The sequence below is a fragment of the Triturus cristatus genome, chromosome 7, assembly GCF_964204655.1.
Source record: "Triturus cristatus chromosome 7, aTriCri1.1, whole genome shotgun sequence".
Lineage (NCBI taxonomy): Eukaryota > Metazoa > Chordata > Amphibia > Caudata > Salamandridae > Triturus > Triturus cristatus.
In genome coordinates, this window is record NC_140590.1 from 912,561,357 (window position 1) to 912,585,192 (window position 23,836).

The 23,836-nt window shown below is 43.9% G+C and overlaps 1 protein-coding gene across 1 annotated transcript in view; it reads right to left on the reverse strand.

Annotated features, from left to right (window-relative positions):
- LOC146810831 (rho GTPase-activating protein 7-like) overlaps positions 1-23,836 on the reverse strand; it is an 86,250-nt gene that overhangs the window by 34,192 nt on the left and 28,222 nt on the right. The window contains exons 2-6 of the mRNA XM_085617846.1: positions 11,837-11,908; positions 10,685-10,766; positions 5,649-5,712; positions 2,817-4,267; positions 2,504-2,665 (exon numbers count right to left, since the gene is read on the reverse strand). Of these exons, the coding sequence (XP_085473972.1) occupies positions 2,504-2,665; positions 2,817-4,267; positions 5,649-5,712; positions 10,685-10,766; positions 11,837-11,908 (1,831 nt within the window). The remainder of the gene's footprint in view (positions 1-2,503; positions 2,666-2,816; positions 4,268-5,648; positions 5,713-10,684; positions 10,767-11,836; positions 11,909-23,836) is intronic.

The window sequence follows — 23,836 nt, forward strand, 5'->3', positions numbered from 1 at the left end:
CTAAAATGTGGCGCTGTTCTGCTGTCTTCTTGTGCTAGCCACTTTGAGCTAGCATTAGCCAGCTCATTCTCCCTTGCGCTGCAGTGCAAGAGTGTCTGTGTTGTGGTAATCATAGTTTTTGTGCAGGAGAACTATGCTTTAAAGCATACCCCTTTGTATGTGTCCTGTAGAATGTAGCACATTTGCAAAGAAGGAAAACGAGGAGAAATGAAAATATTTCTCATCATTATGTCTGCCAAAAGAAGCAGGATTTGGGGCAAATTACTATCCACAATTCTTTGCGGATCAGGATTTGCATCAGAACCATGGGTGGTTGCATGGGAATGTCTAAGCACCACTCATGGAACACTTCTTGATGCTAACTAATGCAAGGCAGTGCACTGCTCAGTGTGTGTTACTTTTAGTTAAAATCCAACATAATCGCTATTTGAGAGGCACTTGGTTTGACGATGAGCACAGAAGAAGTAGTTTAAGTCATTAACACAGCTATCTGCGAGGCTGCATATATTTTAGTGGCAAAGGTTGTGGAGAACAATGTCTTATGAGTACAGGGCAAGCCATGGAGTCAATCAAGAGTCCCGAGTCAACTAGAAAGACTTGACCAAAAAATAAGAGTGAACTGAGCAACCTCATCCCCAAGACGACACAACAAATATACATGCAAGTACCAGCTGGTTTAGTAACTGGCACATCAGAAAAGAGAATTTCAGTGATTATATGGAGTTGAGCAGTAGCCAAGATATCCCTAAAGTGGTTGGAAGTTCGTTCCTGCAGATGATATGAAAGAAATAAAAAGATGGCAGCCAACCTAAGAGTGCCAAGACATACAGGCATGATATTTGGAAGGAAAATATGACAATGATCTTTGGAGTGAGGTATAATTTGAATTTCTACTAATATTTGGTGGATCTTGAGTGGACCTTCCTGAACAAGGGTCTGTTGCCAGCCAATGGGGAGATGTCTGACTTTAACTTAAGTTTGAGCTGCAGGGGCCGAAAGGAAAGGATTTTGTGCTCTCCTTTGTTATGTTGATCTCTTGCTTCCCACATTCCCTATCTCGCTACAATACCCAGCATGTTGTTTAAGGCTAGGAGGAATGCATAAAAAAATATTTATAACGGTTGAAAAACACTGCAGGTAGCAGAATACTGTTTGAGGAGCTATGATAGAAGTTTTTGAGGAGTAATACGTTCTCATTTTAAAAAAATGCACTTGAGAAATTCACAACCTGAAAAATGTCATAAGAAATTTGGAAAGTACTATTAAAGTTGAACTGAAGAATACGACAAGGTATTGCAAGCGCCCCCTTAGTCCCTGGCGTTGGAAATGCAGAGGAGTCCCTCTCCCAAGTGACCTCATCCAGGTTCCTTTTTACTGCACAAGTCCATTGTTGCAACAAGGGAAACCTCATATGCATGGACTGTGCTGGTGTTCACAAAATCCTGGCATAACTGATTATGGAATGATTGTCAGTGGTCATTTACCCCCTTCTCACTCTTCGGCCGTACCACGCCCTCTTTGTATAAACAAAAATGAGAGGGGGGGTAAGGTTGCTACCATTTGGGGATTGGTAATATTGCCTTACACAGACTTTCGGGTTTATGGTTTCTCCTTGAGACTCTTCTGCATTGTTGTCCTGTGCGATGGGTTGTACATGCTGAAGCCAAGACAGAACATATGATCTTTGTGTCAACATGTAAACATGCACATTTCTTCCTTACAGCGTATTTGCAATTTTTTATTTCAAGCCACACAATAAGTTCCGCTCCTACAAGAATTTGTATTTGCATATGATTCAGTCATTAAAAGCAATAGATGTACTCATCGAACGTATTTAACTCAATAACAGTTTCTTTCAAAAACTGGCAGAGAATATGGGGTTTCTCCATGGATTGTGCAATTGCAGAGATGCCTGAACATGTTTAAAGATTTTCAGATAAACCACTACAAAGAAGGGTTGTTGCAAAGAAAAGCAATTTGCGTTTACTACATTGAAGAGTAAAACCTGTTAAAAATTATTTTGATATAAGGTATAAAATGAATATTAACATTAAGTAGATCAACATGCCACAAAGGAATAGGATCAGGTTCGATGTTAAGGATGAGGTTAGGGCTGCGATTTAGGTTAAGAGACAAGCTAAGGCTTAGGTTTAGAGTTATGGCCAGTCTTGCGTTAGGGTTTACTTGGGATCATGGGGTAATGCATGGTTAGCAAATGGCGGAAGTGATATATTTTCATTTGAAAGAAATTCGTTGAACCAGTTATATTTTAGGAGTCCTCATATTGGGTCACAATTTACTGTTGTTTTCTCTGTAGTGGTTTCTCGGTATATATTATATTTCTGTTACCTATTCTGCATTGAGACTTAGATCTCTTTCTCGAGAAACTAACATGGATACGTGTATTTTTATATTTTCTTAGTTTTCCAAATGATAGGAGGGCAAAATAACCAGTGAAGGCCCTGAGAATTATATGCAGTTTAAGAACATCCAGTCGTATTACCAGTTCCATCCTTGCTTGCTGGAAGGTGAGTATTTGTCCATCAAAGCGGTAAGTTTTAACAAAGCGAGCTTCTGTATCCGGTTTACTTGAGCCGCTGACTGGCTGTCAATCTGCATCAATAGGTTTTCCAAATGTGTACATTGCTCATCAGTCCAGTCTTGCCTGATACATGTAGAAAAAAATGCATAAGTGTCAACTGTTAATAAAACAAACATGTTTTTCTCTCTACAAAAGTGGATACTCTACTTAGATAATTATCTTAATGAAGCATTCTAGATTAAGATTTTAAATACTGAGGAGACATCTAACAAACCTTTTAGAAAGTGTCTGTGATGATTCGGTTCCAGAAACGGTAATACAAGGGAGAGGCGGCGGATCAGCATCATTATCATTCCCACAAATATTGTCCATATCGCCAATTGGGATCCTCTCAGACTGCTTTTCCAAATGTTTTTTTATTTTAAGATGTACATCTTTTGGGGACGATGGACAAGGTGACGTTGAATCATTGGCAAAGTCTGAGTCACCATCATCAGAAAACTTCTCTGACCATTGGTTGACCAACTTCCGAAGTCCATTCACATGCTCCATAACATGGTCAAGTTCAGAGAAAACATTGTCGTCGTCATCATCATTTCCATCATCCCCATCATCTCCATCATCATCATCATCATCCCCACCTTCATCTTCTCCTGTTACCTCCATTGCATTAAAATGGAGTGGGATGTTTGGAACATTGTCATATATACTCAGTCGATTATCCAACATAGAAAGAGGGGTTGGAGGTGCCTCTGGGTCCTTACTGCTGGCAGATCGCATCCGGTTTCGTCTGCAACCATGAAAACTTCCAGTTCTCCAGTTTACGGAGGTGTTGTCAATTGGAGACAAAATACTGTTTGTAAGTGCCTTGGGAAAAGTCCCAGGCTTATGGCCATGGGGTATTTGAAATATCTGATTCTCATGAAGGTTTTTTTCGTTCTTTAAGTTTTGCTCAGATACATCATTCCAAATGGAGAGCTTGGTAGGGTCAAAGTCTTCTGCATATATTCCAGCTCTTTTTGCGTGACGTCTGACTCGGATGACTGGGCTCGGCGTACTCACAGTGCTACTATTTTCTGACTGACTACTGCTACTACAGGTTTGAGGTGAGTAAGAAAAATGCCTTTTAACCTGACTTTCAGCGATATCAGAAATGTTTACACAATTGAGGTTCTTCAACTTGTCATCATCTAGTCCTTCAAGGAGAACAGGGCTACTTATAATGGGTTTGCCCTTCAAATGAGCATCCCTTTTCACTCCGGAGCTCTTTAAGCGTAACTTCTCCATTTTCTTCAACAGGCTCTTTCCTTTTTTATTTGGTGGTTTGTCCAAAAGTTTGTCTTCACTTATGATATTAAGTATATCACTGTGAGATGGAGAGCAGCTAAAAGTTGAGTCTGGTGAAGCCAGTTTCGTAGAGGAGCACCGGGAAGAGCTCCTGCTGGTCTCTAGGTCTTCAAACGTCTTAGGAAAGTTGGCACTGTAGCTGTCCCCACTGCTCGAACTGTGAAGTGAAGATACATCATGCTTTTCTCTGCAGTCAGAGAATGATAACTCGTCTTGGTCAACGCTTTTGGATCTTGGGCTGTCTGGAGCAGATATACTGGAATTTTCTTCTAAAGGGAATCCCTCAACACTCTCTAGTCGAGACCATCTTTGACTTTGTCTCTCGTACGCCCATCTGTTGCTTATGGCACATGGTTCATCCTCTTCAGATTCATCACTCTGAAAAAGGTGATAATAAGGGTGAATATAATAATCATGTATTGTACTTATCATTGCTGCTGTATTTACTGATGAAAATGGTCATGTTTCAGTTTTAAACATACGAATAAAATGTCAGATATATTTGTTCTAAAAGCAGAAATGCAAATACATTAGTAATGATTCTTGTAGTAGACGTTCAGTTCTAATTTTCCCTGCTTTGCAGAGGATCGTAATGAGAAGGTATACTTCCTAAAATGTCAACACTCTAATATTGTTGCATGGCATCTTATTCACTTCTTTGTCCTAAACATATTTTATGCCTTTAGCAGTTTGAATGCTTGACTGTCTATGGCTCTAATTTATTTATATATGGGTAATGTATTTGCTCCACGTGCTCACACCTTATGGCACTGAGACTCAGTAAGGAAAGAAGAATGACAACAGTAAGAGGACAGTAGCGAATATTTAACATATTCTTATTTTGTCAGGAGCAAAGTTCAGAACACTATGTAGAAAATATCTTCACTATGTATATGAATTTTCAATACAAACTATGCTGTTCCCAGCTACTGCTAGCTGCCAAAGCAAAAGTCCCGCCTCCACAGAAGGCCGCGCCCCACAGTCTACCTTATCTACACATTTTTAACTTGGTTTTTAAAGAGAAGTTCTGTTTTTTTATGCTCACTCTATTCCATTCCAAGAACTTTCCGAGTTTGAGTAAGTGTCCCCCCCTCTGTTTGCACTACACCGTGTGTTAGAATAAATGTATACTTTTCCCAGTTATGTTTAGAACTGCGTCTCTTTTGTAGACAATTAATCACTTCTGTGTACTTAGTGTGTGTTCTTTATTTATCATCCACTTGAACAAAAATATTTCTATGCCATACATCAATATGAACTGATTCGCAGTGTAAATCCTTTATCTGTGTATCCAATCCCCAAATCAGTTCAGGCATATCTAGTGTCCCTATGTCAGGTTCTGGTTCCCCTGAATCAAGTGAAAGGCTCCCACTAGACCACAATAGCAATAACAGCTGATCATCTCAGGGCTGGGACAACAGAATAAGCCCTATAATGATCTAAAGATGCTGATGAACCATACCTCTCCTTTGATTTTGTAACGTCTCTTCAAACAAAGTAAATAAGCTGAGTGCAACTCACATGAACTCATTTCAGTCATAACCTACCACTAGAGTTATAAATTTCCCCACCAATAGAACCACCAAATCTTGCAACTACATGTTTTTACTTCCTGATCTTTCTTCTTCCCATTTTCTAGATATTCCTGAACTAGTTTCGGTGCTCTACGTGTCTGTCATTAACCAAATAATAAGTGGGCTTATGAGCGCAGCAATACTAAACTGTAAATTAAAGAAATCCAGAAAAAAAGAACACGTACCCGCTTTCGGTGACGACTTATTTCCACCTTCATGGTCGCACTTTTGTTCAGTGCATTTAGCCGCCTGAAAAAAGTACAGAAAGTACCCATCAAGTCATTAGATGATGAACACAAATTGCTTACAATACACATCTGGAATGTTATAGGCAGGGTTTTGATGCTGTAGATTTAAAAAGTTGTCAACATTTAAATGTGCCTGTCATTTGACAGCATGACGGCAATGACATCCCCAAACACTGGCCACGTTCATCTACAGATCCAATTTCATCACTGCTTTTAACTTGACTTGGAGATCTCCATTTGGCCTGTTCTAGGCAAATACTATTTTCTTATAAGCCCATGTAATATTTTGGTATTTAAATACAACACTTCATACACCTACATGAATGAATTAGAACATGCTGTGTCTCTTGCCTGATGCTCAAATTCAATATTCATGTTTCAGATATGAATGTTCTTTCTTTTAGCGTAGGGCTATGAATGAATACAACATTCAGGGAGCAGGCAGGGTTTGAGTGAGGAGTCACGCCAGTGTGATATTTAAATCAGACTTACTGAACCAAGAGAATGTAAAAATGACTTCTGAAATGTTACTATGTTTTCTGCTCAACCGAACGCGATGAATCGCTGCAGTCTCAAGTAAGTTTGTAAAAACATACATAAACGTTGCTGAATACATTTTTTACGCACAAGTACTACAGATCCAACACACAAGTTTTTCTATGCATTGTCATCTGTCGCGATAGCACATGGAAGCAGCTGTACTGAAAAAAAGGATCTGAACAGCTTGCTCAACATACCAAACAAAAGCAATGACCAAATATCATTTTTAGGTCTGCCTGACCCAGCGCATGCTCTGGTCTGGCGAGACATTTTGAGAGGGCTCCAAAAAGTGCTACCAGGCCAGCCTGGAGCTACAGTGCATGTGCGTGGGTGCGCGTGTCGCGCTTTACCGCGATTACTTTCACTTGATGTTTGATCGCAATCACTTTCGCGGCAGCTTTGATGTTCTCCGTGAGGCTTCAATAGATTGCAGCAGTTAAAACAAGCAGTGGCATAGCCAACAGGTCTCGCTTTTGGGACCTTATAAGTGTTTAGTTATGCAACTTTTGCATGGCTAAACACTTATAAGGTCCCAAAGGCGAGACCTATTGGCTATGCCAATGCTTGTTCAGATTCCAATCACATTCTTGAGTCTTTTTCAGGGCTGCGCCCAGCGTCGCTCTTCCAGCTAGTAGAGGAGCAGGTCTGTCTCCCAAGTACATGAGAGGCATGCACTGGTGGGACCACAGATGATGGGTTTTGTCACGGAGAAGGTTTGAGCCTCAACAGGGGTCGACCATATGCCCATAGAAGGCATGACAAGAGTTTAAGATTATCCTGGAATCATGGAAAGTTTAGAATGATTTATGCAGGTGTGGGCTTGTCTGCTCAAGGCGGCTTATGAGATGGAAAATTCTTTTCTTTCAGTGACCAGACTTTCAGTGAAAATTCAGTACAGAGTGCTCAAGCTTAGCGTTATCAGTGAGTATTTTTCCGGTTTAGTGTTACCAGATTTTACCACAAATAACAAATGAAGGGAAGCTTTGGCTAGAAGACGGGGTTGTTGTGATGAAGACATTTAGACTTGAATCCTTAAAGCAGATTTCTAATCCTGTCTTTAAGATTTTGCCAAATTGTGTGGTCTCTGAAAAACCTATCTCCTGTGCCTCAGTCACTTCATTTGCATACAGCGCGAGTGCGTTTTAACAAATTGACTTCCTGTATTAAGCGCAATGTTAAGAAAAGGAGGGCAGCAAGTTGGAAATGTGATAATAAATCACAAAAAGTATGTTTCACAAATGAAATGGATTGGGGTGCTGCACACCGGAAGTATCCTGTGTCTGGGAAGAAATTTCTTCTAGGACAGGAACCCTCCCGAGCGTGACATGCTTCATCATGGGGTTTCCTCCTCACACCAGAGCCACAAGGCCGCTGATGTGGGCTACAACTCTTTTGGGTTTAAAGAGGAGCTGAGGTGTTTTCAGGGGAGGGACTAGAGGTCCGGGTGGTGAAGGGCAAACTGCAAAAAAGGGAAATAAAACTGTCCCCAGGAGGCCAAATACTCCAAGCACTATTTCTCTCATTTGAAAAGAGAAGCAACATGTCTTGGCTCTATTGTTTGTTCAATTAGTATACAAATATTTGGCGCCATTCTTTTTTCTAGAGAAACGCCTCGAGGAAGGCGGAATGTCTCCTACCGATGATGTCAGAGTGAAAGCCTTAGGCTGCCAGACCCAGACATGCCTGGGTTCCAATGAAAGAATCTTAAAGGGGATGCAAGGATAAAGAACACTTAAACAGCAATCCTGATTACATATGCTATCAAAGCACTGACGACTATCAATGAAACTGAGCGTCAAATGTTTGAAAAGAGTCTACAGCCCCTGGGAAAGTGTCAGTCCAGCAGACTGTTCATACAACATCTGCTTCTGCTCCTGGACAGAAAGACGGCTTCCAAACCCTCCCATCTCTCCGAAGTATCACAGACATGGCTGGAGCCAGCATGGAAAAGCAGATTAATCTTTCATGCACAGGAAATGTCTGCAAGGGGAAACATCCTTTATCCCGCAGTCAGAACAACGACCTGCCTTCACAAGGCAGTTACTACCCCGACTGCGATGTTACCACGCGTTCCTTTAACCCGCAAGTCATTACAACGGTTTGCATTAGGGGCACATTGTTGGACTGGTGTTGGATTTTAAATCCAACATCTTCCCTACTGTTGCATGGACTGGAGTTGGAATAGTAATTTATATTATTCCAAAGTCCAGCGCCCCCCTAAGGCAAGTCGTTGTAATGAATTGAGTGGTAAATTAACGTATGGTAATGTCACAGTTGGGGTAGTGACTGTGTTGGGAAGGCGTGTGGGGTAAATGCATTTCAGGTTCTGCCATAGAATCAATCAATCAATCAATCATAGTATTTATAAAGCACACTACATACCCGTGAGGGTCTCAAGGCGCTGTAGAACTGTCAGCAAGGAACGCAGCTGGAACACTGCGAAGCCCAGTGAAAACCTGTATGTGCTATGTGAAATGGCTGAGACCTTCCTTCCCTTTCTCATAACCCAGCTGTATTCGTGCTCTAGTCTGTTACAATGTGGGGAAACAATTATGTGGACATAGCATTTTCCGAGTCAATGTGAGTTTACCACACTTGCCACATAATCCATCATCTGTTGCATAATACCAGAATTTCATAAAAATGTTTCTAACTCAAACAGATCAAAAGTGGATAAAATGGCTGCTCACGGGGTGCAGTGTTGCAGGAGATACTTTACGAAAACTGACTGGTTGCCTTGAGCTGTTGAATATTGCAATTTGCAATTTAACGAGGTGACACTATTTCCCCGATAGTGTTAGCACCTCGACTTAATGAACTAGGAGAAGGGCTTTTGACATCATCGGGGACGAAAACCTGTAAAACCTTTAATGCAATTCAAACAGATAGTGTCTGAGTGAGCAGAAAATAGACCCAGGCAGCTAAATAAAAAAGCCCCCATTAGTGAAACAGATGACTGAAAAAGTGCCCCATGTTTGCAAATTAGGGTCGTTTTGAACTAGTAAAGACATGCCTACAAGTGTTTTGCAAGGTATGAAGACTGTATGCATTTGAGCTTGATACATGCACCATTTGTTTTAATATCAAATAAATAACAGTAGAAAGCAGACTATGAAATAGGCGCATGCACAGCCAAAAAGCCGGCCCACACACTGACCTATCAGGCCAGCCCATTGGGCACTACCTGATTGCCCTATAGGCCAGTCCGACTCTGCAAACAAGGTGAATAGAATGATTATATCTATGTCATCTGTCTTTCATGTTAGCAGTGACATGCCATGTTCTCAGAGCTGCAGTTATTTCAAAAATACACTCACATCTTGCATGAAGAAGCGTCTCTAGCGAGGCGCATGCTTAATAAATGGAATAAATACACAGTTTACTATTGCGAAGCTATTTGTTCATGGAAAGAGGGGCTGCATGATTTTCCTTTTGCTAGCCACATAATTTAGTCAACCCTGCCACATAATTTGAGTCACATAATAATTCCAGTAGTCCTAGCCATTATTCACCGTTCAGTTTAGACATTTCTTACTATGCACAGGAGAGCTACATTTTCCCATTATTTTAACCTTTTATTTCCGTTGGCTGTGAACTTTACTCCTTTTAATATTCTCCACTAGTGTACTCAATTATTTAGTTATTACTGTATTTTTCAATCATTACTCCTGTGTCGTTTGGATGGCAATTCACCTTGACTTCCTTCCTTTTGAATTTGACACGCATGCACTCTCGCTAATCATTTTTTGACGCTGCTTTTCATTACTTAATGCACTTGTTTTAACCCTGATTTAATGTGGCTGTCTTCTTCTGGTGGGATTTAGAACAAGGGTGTTTTTAGCCTTTCATCACATAGAGGCCTGGCAGGCAGGCCTTCCTAAAACTGAACGAATAGTTCATGTGTTCATGGCAAATCTTAATTCCACTTCATAGGATCTGATCGAAAGGCTGGAAATGGATTGTCCCTTGAGTCATGTTCAGGTCTTATACTTGTTATCTGGTATTTAGATACATCTCTGATAAGCACAGGAGTTAACTGGGGGTTAGCAGCTCTTTTATTCCTGACGTGTCTGGCTGCTACCCCTCCACTTTGCAAGAAGCGCATGCTTGAATTTAATTGAAAGGGTTTTCCCATTATATCATTATATATTTTATATGTTGCCTGTTCCCTATATCACATCAACACCTTTTTCTATTACGTGTTTGCCAATGGACACAAGCACAAATATGGGAAAGTTACATCAGCGAAGAAACCATTGGTGTTCTACTCCTTTGCTGCCCTGATGATGATAAAACTTGATAGAAATACCACTGAGCTTTTAACTACCAAATAGTGTTTACGTTGTTTGCCATAGAATATCTATACGCAACATTTAAAATGTGTAAAAAAGTTCATAAATGAGGCAAGGCATTGTACAAACAAAATAGGTTACCTGAAGAGTGACTCAAAAGCATCTCGGTCCAGAAATTCGTGGTCATTCTTCACCGTCTCAATGTTAATCGGGAACTGTTGATCTGAATGCAAAGAATAAAATGAACTCTTTAGTGTGAATACATTTATACAAAAAGAGGCAGGGTGTTGTCTATGGAGATTAAGTCTAGAGGGAATAGTTTAACCAAAGAGAGAGATCGCTGTCCTTAGCACACATTCCCCTCAGTCTGACCCACAATTCCATGACTGAGCTCAGAATATATTTTAGAAAAGATAACCTTGAAAATGAAGCCACCTGCAAACATTGCTTTCCTAAAATCATCAAAGGCTTAATTTTAGTCAAACGAAGCAGTGCCCGGAAGTGTTTAGAAGGATACCTGCCCATGTCTCAATCACAAGGCAGGTATGTTGTCAGAGACCACTAGGGGTGGATAGCCATTACACGGGCAAGATGCCACAGGACCCAGAAAGAAGAATGTTATGGTTGATAAAACAACTTGTGTTGCCATTGGAGATGTTCTTCAATATGACCACATGCTCTGCCGGAGGTGTGAGGAATTATTTGCGCACGTTTGTCCGTGAGTTGTAACCAGAGTGCGTAGGGCTGAATCAGATGCTATTGGTTTGTGGACCGAAAACATATCATGGTTATGACTCCTAGAGAAGAGCTTATGCCACCTCACCCTGTCCCCACCATTAACAGTAAAATCAGCCAATAGAAGGGCATTACCTTTTGACCAATCACAAGATTGCTGTCATTGGAATCAAGACTTGTGTGCCTCCTACCTAGACACACACAAATATTACCTAGTGCAGGAGGAACTCAGTCTATGACAGTGACGTTTTTCTAATATATATAAATGTTTCATTAAACATTAAAACTATCGGTCAGTTTCTGTAAAAAAACGTTTCTTATTCATTAAGATTTTTCTTACTGGTATTTTACAAATTACATTTATTTTGAGTCAGAGTCCTAAATGCTTGAACTAGGGTTATTTTAACCCTCTGTTGAAAAACAGGGTGTGCTCAAAGGACATCTTTTGAACCAGAAGCTAATATTTTCAGCGTGCATAAACTCGTGCTTTATGGAGGCACTGTAATATTAAACATGATATCACATGGAAAGCAGGTAGATAATGTCCAGACTCCATACCTTCAAACAATTGTGCATATTGGGGAAAACCAGCCGCTCTCAGCCAGTCACAGGCTTCTTTGGCTTCAATTTCTATGAGAGAATAAAATTGGGATAAATAGAAAATTTGTTCTAACTGGAAACATTTCTAAGAAATCAGGGAAATATATTTTTCATTGGATAATGTTTTGTATTCCTACACATGATGGCGAATATTTGATTTAGTAGCACAAGTCACTGCAGCACACCTAGATTTCTATGAGCAAAGGGATGTATGTTAATGTACGACAACCATGGCTGGATACATCATATAAAATAAGGCAATAAATGCAGTTCAATTTGATGTGAACAAGCTGGCTAAATTGCATAAAATATTAAAAATCAAGCACTTAAATTTGATGTGAATAAGATGCTAACCTTTGCTACTTGTGAACCTATGAAATCCCACTTCACCAAAGATACACACTTTATAAAATGTCACAATAAAAAGAGCATATTTTGACACATGACAACATTCGCAACACAAATGTATATCCTCGAATCCAATGGGCATATTTACTTTACTGAGATGGGGTGCCAGCCAGGACTTGCTTGGAAAGTGCACTTTTAGGAGGCAGGGTAGCACTACCATAAGTAAGGTTTGCACTTAATGAATTCCTGGCTTTATGGAGACCTAAGCCACAAATCCACATTATGATGGTGACCTAGCCAATGTATTACCTCGCATTCTGTTCATGCTGACGGACTACAACCTATTTCCTTCAGAGAGCATATGGCCACTTGGTAAAGTTTTTCACCCCGTACCAGTTTTAGCACCAACAATCACTAGGTTCATAGTGTGTGCATTACACATTCTTAACATAACAAAGTGATACGGTTTGGCAGAACATAGCATAAAGTCAGTGCGCGCACTTTGCAGCAAGGAAGACGTTGTTTAAAGATGTTATTGTTTTTTTAAAGATTACATTTAATAATGATTATGGGGGATTCACATCCAAAATAAAAACTCAATAAACAGTACATCACACGGTTGTTATAAAACTATCTATGCTGGGATAAAGCCACCATGTCATTTTGATCCCATAGACATACATCCTTATTGATGTCTCGCCTGCAATATTTAGAGTGCGTTGAGGCCGTAGATACTCTGAATAGAGTGGATTGGACATCCACTGCTTTTTAGTGGATTTCATGCATGAGCCAAAGTCCACATAGGTCTAATAATTGTTACTAAGTCTTTACAGAGTGTGTTAATAAGGAAATTTAGTCAATGTCTAATACGTTCTTTATGTGTTTGGTCTTCACCACCTTAGGTGAGCGGTTATTTGATGTGTTCCCTGCCTTCTACCTGAAAAATATTTAGTAAAGTACCTAGCCCTCAACCCACCAATAATATAATGAGCAAGGAAAGCTATTCAGGGAGATAGGGCGGAGCTCCTTCAGGTTGCGTGTTTCTTTAACTCTATTTAGAACTTGAAATTATACTTCAAGGAACAGCACCTGGGAAATCTTACCAATGAGGCTACTGGCGAGCATGGCTACTGAAACACCCTGCATGGGCAGTGTAAACAAGCTAGTGAGTCGACTGCAGCTAGGGCAGAACTCATGAGCCCACCTGCCAGCGCGCACAGCTCAACTGGGCTACGAGACCTTTACTGGCTGCCAGCTAATCCTAGTATTCAGGCCCATTGTACTGTGGCTCACAGGCGCAAAGCTACATGAAAACACAGGGAACCACCCGTCGCAGCGAAGCGGACCTCACATCTGTATGACAACAGACAGGTGGCTAGACTTCCAGAATTTTGTTTGAATACTTCTAAGCACATGTATATATTCCATTAGACCCCTGCAAAAATAGCGTGACACAGCATTTGACCACTCCGCTTTCCACCAAGTAACAAGGTTTCTCTGAACACTGAATATGTATCCGTGTGTTACCTTATCAGGCGTTAGGTCCAAGATGGTGATGTATGTGAGCACTTTGGTCCACCCACAAAGTGTGCAGAATCGCCTCTAGCACAGTACACCCACTTATAGCCACAAACCATCTTTTCTCTTCAGTGTGGTTGCACCAGTGGCATAGCTCAGTTGGTGAATGTCCCTGTTGGACAAGTCTGGTGAAACCTTCACGCTGACTTAGCTTGTTGCCATTTCGAAGTCGATGTAATAAGTACCATTCACTAGTATTTCCAGTTTTAGGAAAAACCTTAGTCTATGATCACCTTTTCCATTTTCAGGATAGCGTCCCTTTTGGCTCAAAGCTAAACCTCATACAGCAATTTGAATATAAGATCCAGAACTATATGTAAAGAATATAACTGCAGAAATTATCAAATGTGTCCTGTCAGGTGTGAGTAATTTGACCGGTTGCTTTGCCTTGTGGTTTGAGAGCTTTGCTTCCCACAGAATTGAACTGCGAGAGCAGGAATGGAATTTGCACAAACAGGGCGCGTGAGCTTCTCACATCTGACATGAGACACCTGGAGGTCTCGGCTGGCCGCGAGTGGAGTCAGGCAGCGCTCTTCTGACGCAAAGAGACGGCTTCCTGGAAGAGGACTCTGCAGCCGGCCCTTGCAGACCCCGAGCTCTGCTGCTCGCTCCCATACAAGGCCTGCGAACACGAGCGCGCGCCGTGGGACCCGGCCGTGGAGGCAGGAAGGTGAGGGACCTTGCAGAGGAGGAGGACAGGCAGACACGATCCAGATTTTTCCGATTAACAGCACAGGAATTACTCCAGCCCACGCCTCGAGTGACGGAGCAGCCACGGGGCCGTTACCAATGTCTCAGGCTTTACAGCGCTGCTTCCCCTGCCAGCCGCCTCTCGGAGCTGGCAGCTCTCGCGCACATGCAACAGCAGGCGGCAGATGTCCGGAATTAACTGCTCATTCGAAACCAATTAATAAAGCTCCCCGATCCACCCTGTGACGTTCCCACAGGAGCAGGGCCGCAGAACCGTCCAGAGCCACAGAGCAGCCGCCAGATGCCTGAAAAATGTAAACAAATCACATAATCTGGCCGGGCCGCGGGAACCAGAGGCGTCTCAACACACACCGCGAGAGCAACCCGTGCTGTCCCCGCCCCAGGCTACACTTAAACACTGAACTGCACTCCACTGCACTGCACTCCACTCTTGCACTCCACCCCACTCTTGCACTCCACCCCTGCACTGCACTCTACTCTATCCCTGCACTGCACTCAAACAAACACTGTACTGCACTCCATCCCTTCACTGAACTGCACTCCATCCCTGCACTCAGGCACTGTACTGCACTTCACTCACCTCCTGCACTGCACTCAAACACTGTACTGCTCTCCACACCTCCACTGAACTGCACTCCAACCCTGCACTGCACTCCTGTCCTGCACTGCTCTCTACCCTTGCAATGCACTCCACACTTCCACTGCACTCCTACCCTCCACACCTACACCCTAACCCTGCACTGAACTCCGCCCCTGCACTCTACTCCACACATTCACTGCACTGCTGTCCTGCCCTCCACCCCTGCTCTGCATCCCACTCCTGCACTTCACTCACTCTACCCCTGCACTTCACTCTATACCTGCACTGCACTCCACCTCTGTACTGCATTCCACCTATGCACTGCACTCAAATACTGGACTGCACTCCACCTCTGTACTGCACTCTACCTCCGTACTGCACTACATCTGTGCACTGTGATCCAAAACCATTTTGAACTCCACTACCATACTGCATGGCACTTCCATGCTACAATCCATCCCCACACTTTACTCCACCCATCCTGTCCGCCACCGTATTCTATGCTACTCAACCTCCTGTGCGCCAGCTAGGCAGAACGTAAACTCATACTATGCTCTACGCCATACTGCTCTCCGTCCCATACTGTACTTGTACTTGATTCTACCTCCATACTGCACATCATTCCCATACTGCATTTCACCTCATCACCACAGACTATACAAAGACACCACCAACAAAGCAAACATGATCCACTACAACCTTTGCATCACCAAAGCAACCTGCCAATCTAGGCAACTATGCAAAATGATCAACATACCCCAAAAGCCAGAAGTCGCCCGCCCTGGCCTAATCCATTCACAAGCCCTCTTTGACTTGTTGGCAACTCGCCTCATTTCTTGAGCCGGAGTTCTTCCTGACAGCTACCTTAGGACCAACCCCCATCATGCAAGCCATCAACTAGTCAAGGCTCCTGCAAGAGAACAGCTCTCCATCGACCATCTACCAAGGGGGCAGTCAAAGACATCTGTCCCACCTCAGCAGCACACCAAACCAGAGTCATCACCAGCCACTCCCTCGGTGACCTCACATATAAGTCATCTCAGGAAACAATGACGTTACCCCTGCAGCTTGAGGCCGATCAAAATCAACGGCAGACTCATTAAAAAGTCCAATTTTCACACCACTTTCTCTGAAGGAAAAGACATTCTCTCCCGGCAACGGAACAGCATTCTATCCTCTTTTTGTTTATAATAATATTTTTTATTAAGCAGATCCAGAAGATTACAATCAAGAATCGGAGTGCATATGAATATGTAGTAGAGAGAAAATAAAGAGACATTTATACATATATAACAAACCATTCGAATTTTCCGAAAAGGCATTAATTTCATATCTAATATATCTTACAAAGAGCAAGCAATAGATAGTAGAGCATAAAATGATAATAAAAACCCTAACCAACATCCTAATAAAGTGCATAAGATTTTTCTAAGATACCTTTCTAAAAATCCCTTTAATAAAAAAAGTTGAATAATAAGGATAAGGTTATGTTATTGCGCAAGTCAACCCATATTGTCAAATACTACAAATTAGATACAGTGCCTTACAATTATCAAAGTGCTTTGATAATTCCAGTTAATAAACGATACTATATCTAATAATCTTCTAATTTATATAGCTCCATAACACACAATTATACTTTCTGAAAAGACATTTAATTTTATTACTAATATAACTTACAAAGGAAAAACGATGGATAATAGAGCATTAAATTATGATAGTACCCTGACCAACATCCTTATAATGTGCTAAAGAATTCAATATGATACTTTTCTAAAATTCCTTATAGTACAGATATAGCATATGTTTATGTTGTTGCGCAAAACTGGGCTTATTCTAAAGTGCCACAAATTAGATAAAGTGCCTTACAGTTAGCAAGGTGCCTCAATAATTCCAGTTAAAAAAATACTGTCTTTACTAATCTTTTTACTAATTTATATAAACAACATATTTCAGGACCGAGGGCCAGAACCAAAACTTACCAACTTGGTCAAAAGGCTCTAACGATTATTGTGTTCTTGCACTTTACTTATCCACATTAAACCTTCCTGACCTAATACTAATTAAATCAAAGTATTGTCAGGAGGCGTTAAATCGCTTCAGCCCCCCTACTCTTTTGGCATATGCTTCCTCAAATTGCTTCGTTCTAGTCATTTTACTAAACCACTCTTGATCATCCGGACCCCTGGATGTTCGCCACCTTTGCGAAATCAAACAACGAGCGACTGAAAGAATTGCCAAAAACTTCTGGCCCGATTTAGATACATTCCGGGTTGCCCAGTATATAAAAAACCAAAGAGTACCAAAACTGGATCTAATTTGATAGATACGCCAAAGCCCAACATGAACCAGAAGGTGTGTAATCAGGACAGGAATAAACAAGCATTTGCAATGCAATCGGTCTCGCTTTTGGGACCTCCTTTTATGTATTGAGCTATGCAGCACATTAGCCTGGGTGCTGAAACATCTACTGTTCTTTAACATGGAGGGAAAGTGAGCACCAAACTGCGTGACACGCCAGGTATGGGAACACTTGGAGAGAAATATTGCCTTTCAGCAGGAAATAATATAGTTCAAAGCTCTGTTTTTAATATAAAATCAGGGCCTTCGGTGTTCATATCACTGAAAATACAAGATTTGAAAAAAATATTGTCTACGGGTGCTCGTATGGACTGGAATCTAGAGAATGCTTAAGTGTTTCTGGTATTTTACTGACCTCTGCTGATAGTTTTCTATCAAGACAGTTAAATAGAGGAAGTTGAAACGGAAGCAGACAAGTCCTAGGGCTGATCTCCAGAGCCCACAAAGTACATACACAGTTAAGTATATACTAAAGTATATACAAGAGGTCTCGAATGCTCGACCTAAAAATATGAAGCCAGCCTCCGTCACCCTGCTGCTTACAATGGAAACAACATTTTATTTAATACCTCGGTGTATAGCAAGCCAAACAACGCAAGATAAAAGACATCCTTTTAAAATCTGCCGCTATCACGGACTTATGCCCTAAAAGTGATATTGTTTGCCAATTCATCACTGTAAAATCACAAGGGGTTGTTAGCCGAATGTTATCTAACATATTCTTGATGGGACTTGGATGAGCCTTCTACCCTCTCCAAGGCGCAGAACCCTGCATAACCATTGGTGAGGATGTCCTTGAGTCCACAATTGACCAGAATAGATTCATCGACCTCCTAATTCTGAGCCCTGAATGGTATCCCATCACATGTATGCCAGAGAACTTTCAAAATCTTCTTCCTTTCTCTATTTTTTCTTTTATCCTCAGAGCAGGTGTTCCTCAAGGATCCACCATCGCACCCCTTCTTTTCAACACTTAGCTCAGCTGACATCATCAATCCGACACCCCACATTATGCTCCATCACAATACTGCCCTCCCCCATATTCTGCTTTACTCATTATATGCGCTCAACCCGTACTACAGTCTGCTCCCGTGCTGTGCTCCACCCACCATCAACTGCACTCCATCCCATACTGCAGTCCTGTCCCATACTATATCAATAAAATCCCCCTTCCAGATCTTCTCTCTCGTGTTCTGCGTAACATGTGCTGCCAATTTCCCCCGTTTAGACAACACTGAATCATGACTACCACTTGCTTTTGGCCCGTTGTCTACCTCCTTGTTTGAAAACTCTCCTGCCTTACCTGCAGCAACCCCAGTTGTCACGCATTGAGCGGGGGCCGCTTGACCCACCGCCTGGGGGGGCGTGCTTGCATCTTTCTCCTGCGCTTTGCCCAAGAGGGCCACCTGTTTGTTCAACTCGCCGAGCACATTCGGCATGCCCATTGTTGGCGCCCATGGCGCTACTGTCAAGCTGCTGCCACTCGGGCTCCCTACTGCGGGTGCGCCTAATTGCGCTAAAAGTGTTGCCACCGTTGCCAATATAGCCGCTGTGTTCGTTTGCCCCCCCTCTGCTGCTGCCCCCGTTTGCCCTGGGGCGGGGGGCACTAACCCACTAGTCACTCCTTGCGGGCTTGGGGCTACCACTGGCACTACCTCTGGTACTGCGATGATTGGGGGAGCAGGTGTTGGTACCAAGGCCCTCAAAGCCCCTCTAATCTCCGCTAAGATTGTGCTCACATCTTCCCGCCCCTCTACTGGTGGCACACTTCCTACCTGTGGGGGTACCTCCTGCAGAAGTGGCGGGGCCACGCTGGGAACTGGTAATGTGGGTACACAGGGTACCGGGACCAGGAATAGTAGGCATCAGCGCGGGTGGCTCCACCGGCCCCGGAAGCGCTGGTTCAGGCAGGTTGGGAACTGGCGTTGGGGGCCCACTAGACAGCGGGAGTACCGGCTGCGGAGGCATTACAGAAGAAGCTGGTATATGAGGTTGCTCCTCAGGTCCCCTGACCCCTCCCCTTCTTTCTCACCTTAGGCTTCTTTACCAAAGGTGGAAAGGCCGCCTTGGGTGGAACTATGGCTCTCCGGGGGCGGACCCTGTCTGTAGGCTCTGGGATCTCCTCACTACCCGATACCGGAGCCTCACCCCTTGCTCTTCCTCACTATCTCTTTCATTTCTGCCCAATTTTTCCAACACCAGCTTCAAAAGCTGTGCTATTTCGGACTCACCCCCTTTTCTCTTTTGATTGCACTTAGGCGGCATCTTATGCTTTAATTAAAGCCAATGAATCTGCAGAAAATTGCTGAAAACCTGCACGTTTACCCAACCACAGTGATGCCCTTAGCTGGACACCAGTACCCCAGTAGTGTTTAAACAGTTAGCAAGAGGGGATGGCTCACTATCCTGGGGGGGGGAAGCAATCAACCCTCCACTGTGAGGATCAAGATTCAATACAAAACATTAACAGCTACCCCTCACCGTACACCCTAAGCACAGCAGAAAGAACAGTATGGCTTACAATGTCCGAAAGCGTCGCCTCAAACGTGCGCGTGCACACTGCAAAATCAGCCCACCTGTGTGTCCTTTCGAAGCGCCCCAACCGCTCTGCAGCCGGAGAATAATGCCCCGCAAATTCGTACCAAAAATGCTTTAAATTATGAGCGCGCTGTCCGCTGCTCAATCAATGCGCGTATATGATGCTTTGAAAACCGGGACTCCTGCCCGATCGATCGTTTAAATTACGCGCCACCACCCAGCTGAGGACACACCGCGCTTACTAAACCCTTGTATATTCTTGCCGAGCAAACGTTATATTTGCGCCACTTACCTAGCTGTGGGATGACACGGGGCTCACACCGAGATCACTCGCTCTCCCCCTAACGCTTTCCACACTTATGCCCAACACAGGAAGCGCCCGATGAGCCGACCCTCGCTTATGGCGCTCTGTTATGCTCTGCCCCCCCCGGGAGCCCGGCTGGAACAAGCTCGCACACACGCTACAACACCGCCTATGGGCCCGGATCCCCCGAGGGAGGCGTCCAAACAAAGAGCCCACCGATGGCGTGCTCGCGATTTCGGGGAGACTGCAGGCAGCCACCAGCATCCAGCGGGGAGAAAGGTCTCCTACAGATCACAACTTCTCTCCCCCACTGGCTACCGGCAGCCACCAAGCACTCCCCAACGCAGCCAACACCTCACCTCCGGATCCGGATACCCGACTCCCGACCGACCACGATACTCTTCCGATGCAAACCGCTGCCACAAGATCCCACGACCACCGACCGAGCACGAGTTCAGGCCACAGAAAGATTTACGACGCCGCTGCTGAAAGATAGATGACGTCCGTGATCCCAGGTCGAAGGAGAAAGAGAAGGCTCTAAGGTGGGCCCAGGGTCTAAATAGCCCAACCCCCAGCTCCGCGCCTTCCGGGCCAGGCACCCGCCGGACATACGTCACGGCCTGACCCGGAAGTACTTCCTCCGGCCAGTAGCCCATCGGGCTACTGGACTGGACTAAGGGGGTGTGGCTTGGGACTTGGGGGGCCGGGCCCTAAGGGCACGCTCACCGAGGTTCGTGCTGGTCATACTGCAGTCCGGTCCATACTATGCTCCACCTACCTTCACCTGCACTCCATCATGAAGTACAGTCCGCTACCATACTAAGCTCCACCCACCATCAACTGCACTACATCTCATTCTGCAGTCCTCTCCCGTGCTATGCTCCATGCAACTCTCACCCGCACTCCATCCCATACTGCAGTCCACCCGTGTGCAATGCTCCTCTCACCGTCAACTGCACTCCATCCCGTCCTAGAGACTGCTCTTGTGCTGTGCTCCACCCACCATCAACTGCACTCCCTTCCATACTGCAGTCCGCTTCCGTGCTATGCTCCACCCAACTCTCACCTGCACTCCATCCCGTACTGCAGTCCGCTCCCATACTATGCTCCACCCATCTACTGCACTCCATCCCATACTACAGTCCACTCCCGTTCTATGCTTCACCCACCATCAACTGCACTGCATCCCATTCTGCATTCCGCTCCCGTGCTATGCTCCATGCAACTCTCACCTGCACTCCATCCTGTACTGCAGTCCGCTCCCATACTATGCTCCACTCACAGTCAACTGCACTCCATCCCGTACTGCAGTCGGCCCCTGTGCTATGCTCCACCCACCGTCAACTGCACTTCATCCCGTACTACAGTCTGCTCTCGTGCTGTGCTCCACCCACCATCAACTGCACTCCATCCCATACTGCAGTCCGCTCCCGTGCTATGCTCCACCCAACTCTCACCTACACTCCATCCCGTACTGCAGTCCGCTCCCATACTATGCTCCACACACCATCACCTGAACTCCCTCCCATACTACAGTCTGCTTTCGTGCTGTGCTCCACCCACCGTTACAATGCAACAGGTTTGCTGCAGGGAGTAGAAGGTGTTGGAGTTAACTCCAACTCCTTCCCTGCTGTTGCACACACTGGAGTTGGAATAGTAAATTATACTATTGCAACTTCCAGCGCACCCCCGACAGCAAGTTGGGGTAAAGGTGTGCGTTGTAACGGCATGCATTGTAATGGCATGCGTTGTAACGTCATACATTCCATGTGGAATTAAAACCCAGGTACTGGTTCTTTTAATCCATAGTCAAGAAGGTTTGGGGTAATGCTGTTCAGAAGAGGATGAAATAAGGCCTGATTGAGGAGATGCTCAGCTATTTAAGAGTGTGGCGGACTGTAGGAAAAGGGATAATTCCTGTGACTGGTGGTGTGTGTGGTGGGCTGGATATGCTTTTCATGTGGCTGCTACATGTGTCTAGAAACCACATGTGGCTGCAGTTAGATGACAGTCCTGAAAACTCTTTCTCTGTAGTCCTCCCTCCAAAAACTCACAAAGAACATTTTTAACTCAGACCCACATTCTGTGACTTCTTTTCGAAGGTCCATATTGGTTATGTTAAAAATAGCATATTTTGGGTGGAGTCCTGAGCTAACCTGCTAAGTGCTCTGTCCTTTACCGTGGGTGGCAATCAAAGGCCCCTCTCATCCATGCCATGATCAATCCTGCTGGGCTGGGTGCCTGTGTGGGCTCACTAGGCATGACATCTGGGCACAGCAAGGATGGAGACCATCAACAGTCTCCACCCAGCAGGTCCAGCATAAGAGGGAAATGGGCCAATGCCTCAGCGCCCCGGAGAGCCCCCATTAAGCCTAAAAATGTAATTACTTCAGAAACACAAACTTCTTTGGTAAATGAAGGGAAACTAAACCGGCCCCACTCTTTTTCCCAGTAGTAAGTTAACCAAGGTGTTAGCTGACTGCCATTTGTGTAGCCCAGTCTGCCGTTAGAATGGTTGGGCAGCCGAGTTATGCTCATTGCATTATGAGTGAGTGATTTTGGTACTGAGGAGGTCTTTTAGGGGACCTTTTCAGATCCCTTAAGCATAGCATACAAAGGTAGTGCATTGCACCCATGGAAGGTGCATTTTCCTTCGCTTATGTTGATAAGTCCTAAATCTGAATTTACTAACACATAGCCTCAAGCCAAACAATTGAGGAAAATATACTCCCCTCTCTGAGTATGTCAGCCATGCCATAATTGAAGATATCCTATGATGCATTAAATCATGTAAATATTCAATTTTTCATAAATAAAAATCATGTTCAGACTTTGACTCAGCTGTCACATTTTTTCAGGTAAGGAATTGAGGACCGAAGAAATAAAGTGAAGTGCTGAGGGTCACACAGAGTGGTCGTGAGCAAGCAAGGAAAACTCCATTTCGCTAGATTCACTAGACCACGTGTCCCATTGTGTCTCCCACTCATGACATCACTGGACATTACACACATGGTATGCTCAGCAACTACATGGATGGAGCATCTGGTCAGCGTGTGAACCTACACATTACTCTAGATGATTCCAGTGGCACATCAGAACTCCATACCCTCTTTCATAAATGAATAACACCCTCAAAATACCACTAAGAAACAACATATTTATATCTTAAACCCACGTCTAGTGCATAGAATATGACAGTAACCAGACAGAAGGAGAAAATACATGTAGCAATGAAAGACATGACCAGCGAATACAATATGAACAGTCCTAACATGGTTAGTTCTTATCTTGAACCCTAATACTTTATCGCTACTTGTAAATTCAATACTGAAATTTAGCAGAAGCAGAATACAGCAGGCCTCTATATTGAGTTTCTTAAAATGGATCACCCAGCATACCTCCTTTATTGACAAATTGCTATTTAGATGTTCTCAACCATCGACATTGCATGGCAATGTTAAGCAATGCTGGGATGAAGCCACTTCTCTCCCCAGATCAACCCCCTGACAGGGGCGGGTTTGCAGCAAACCGACATGAC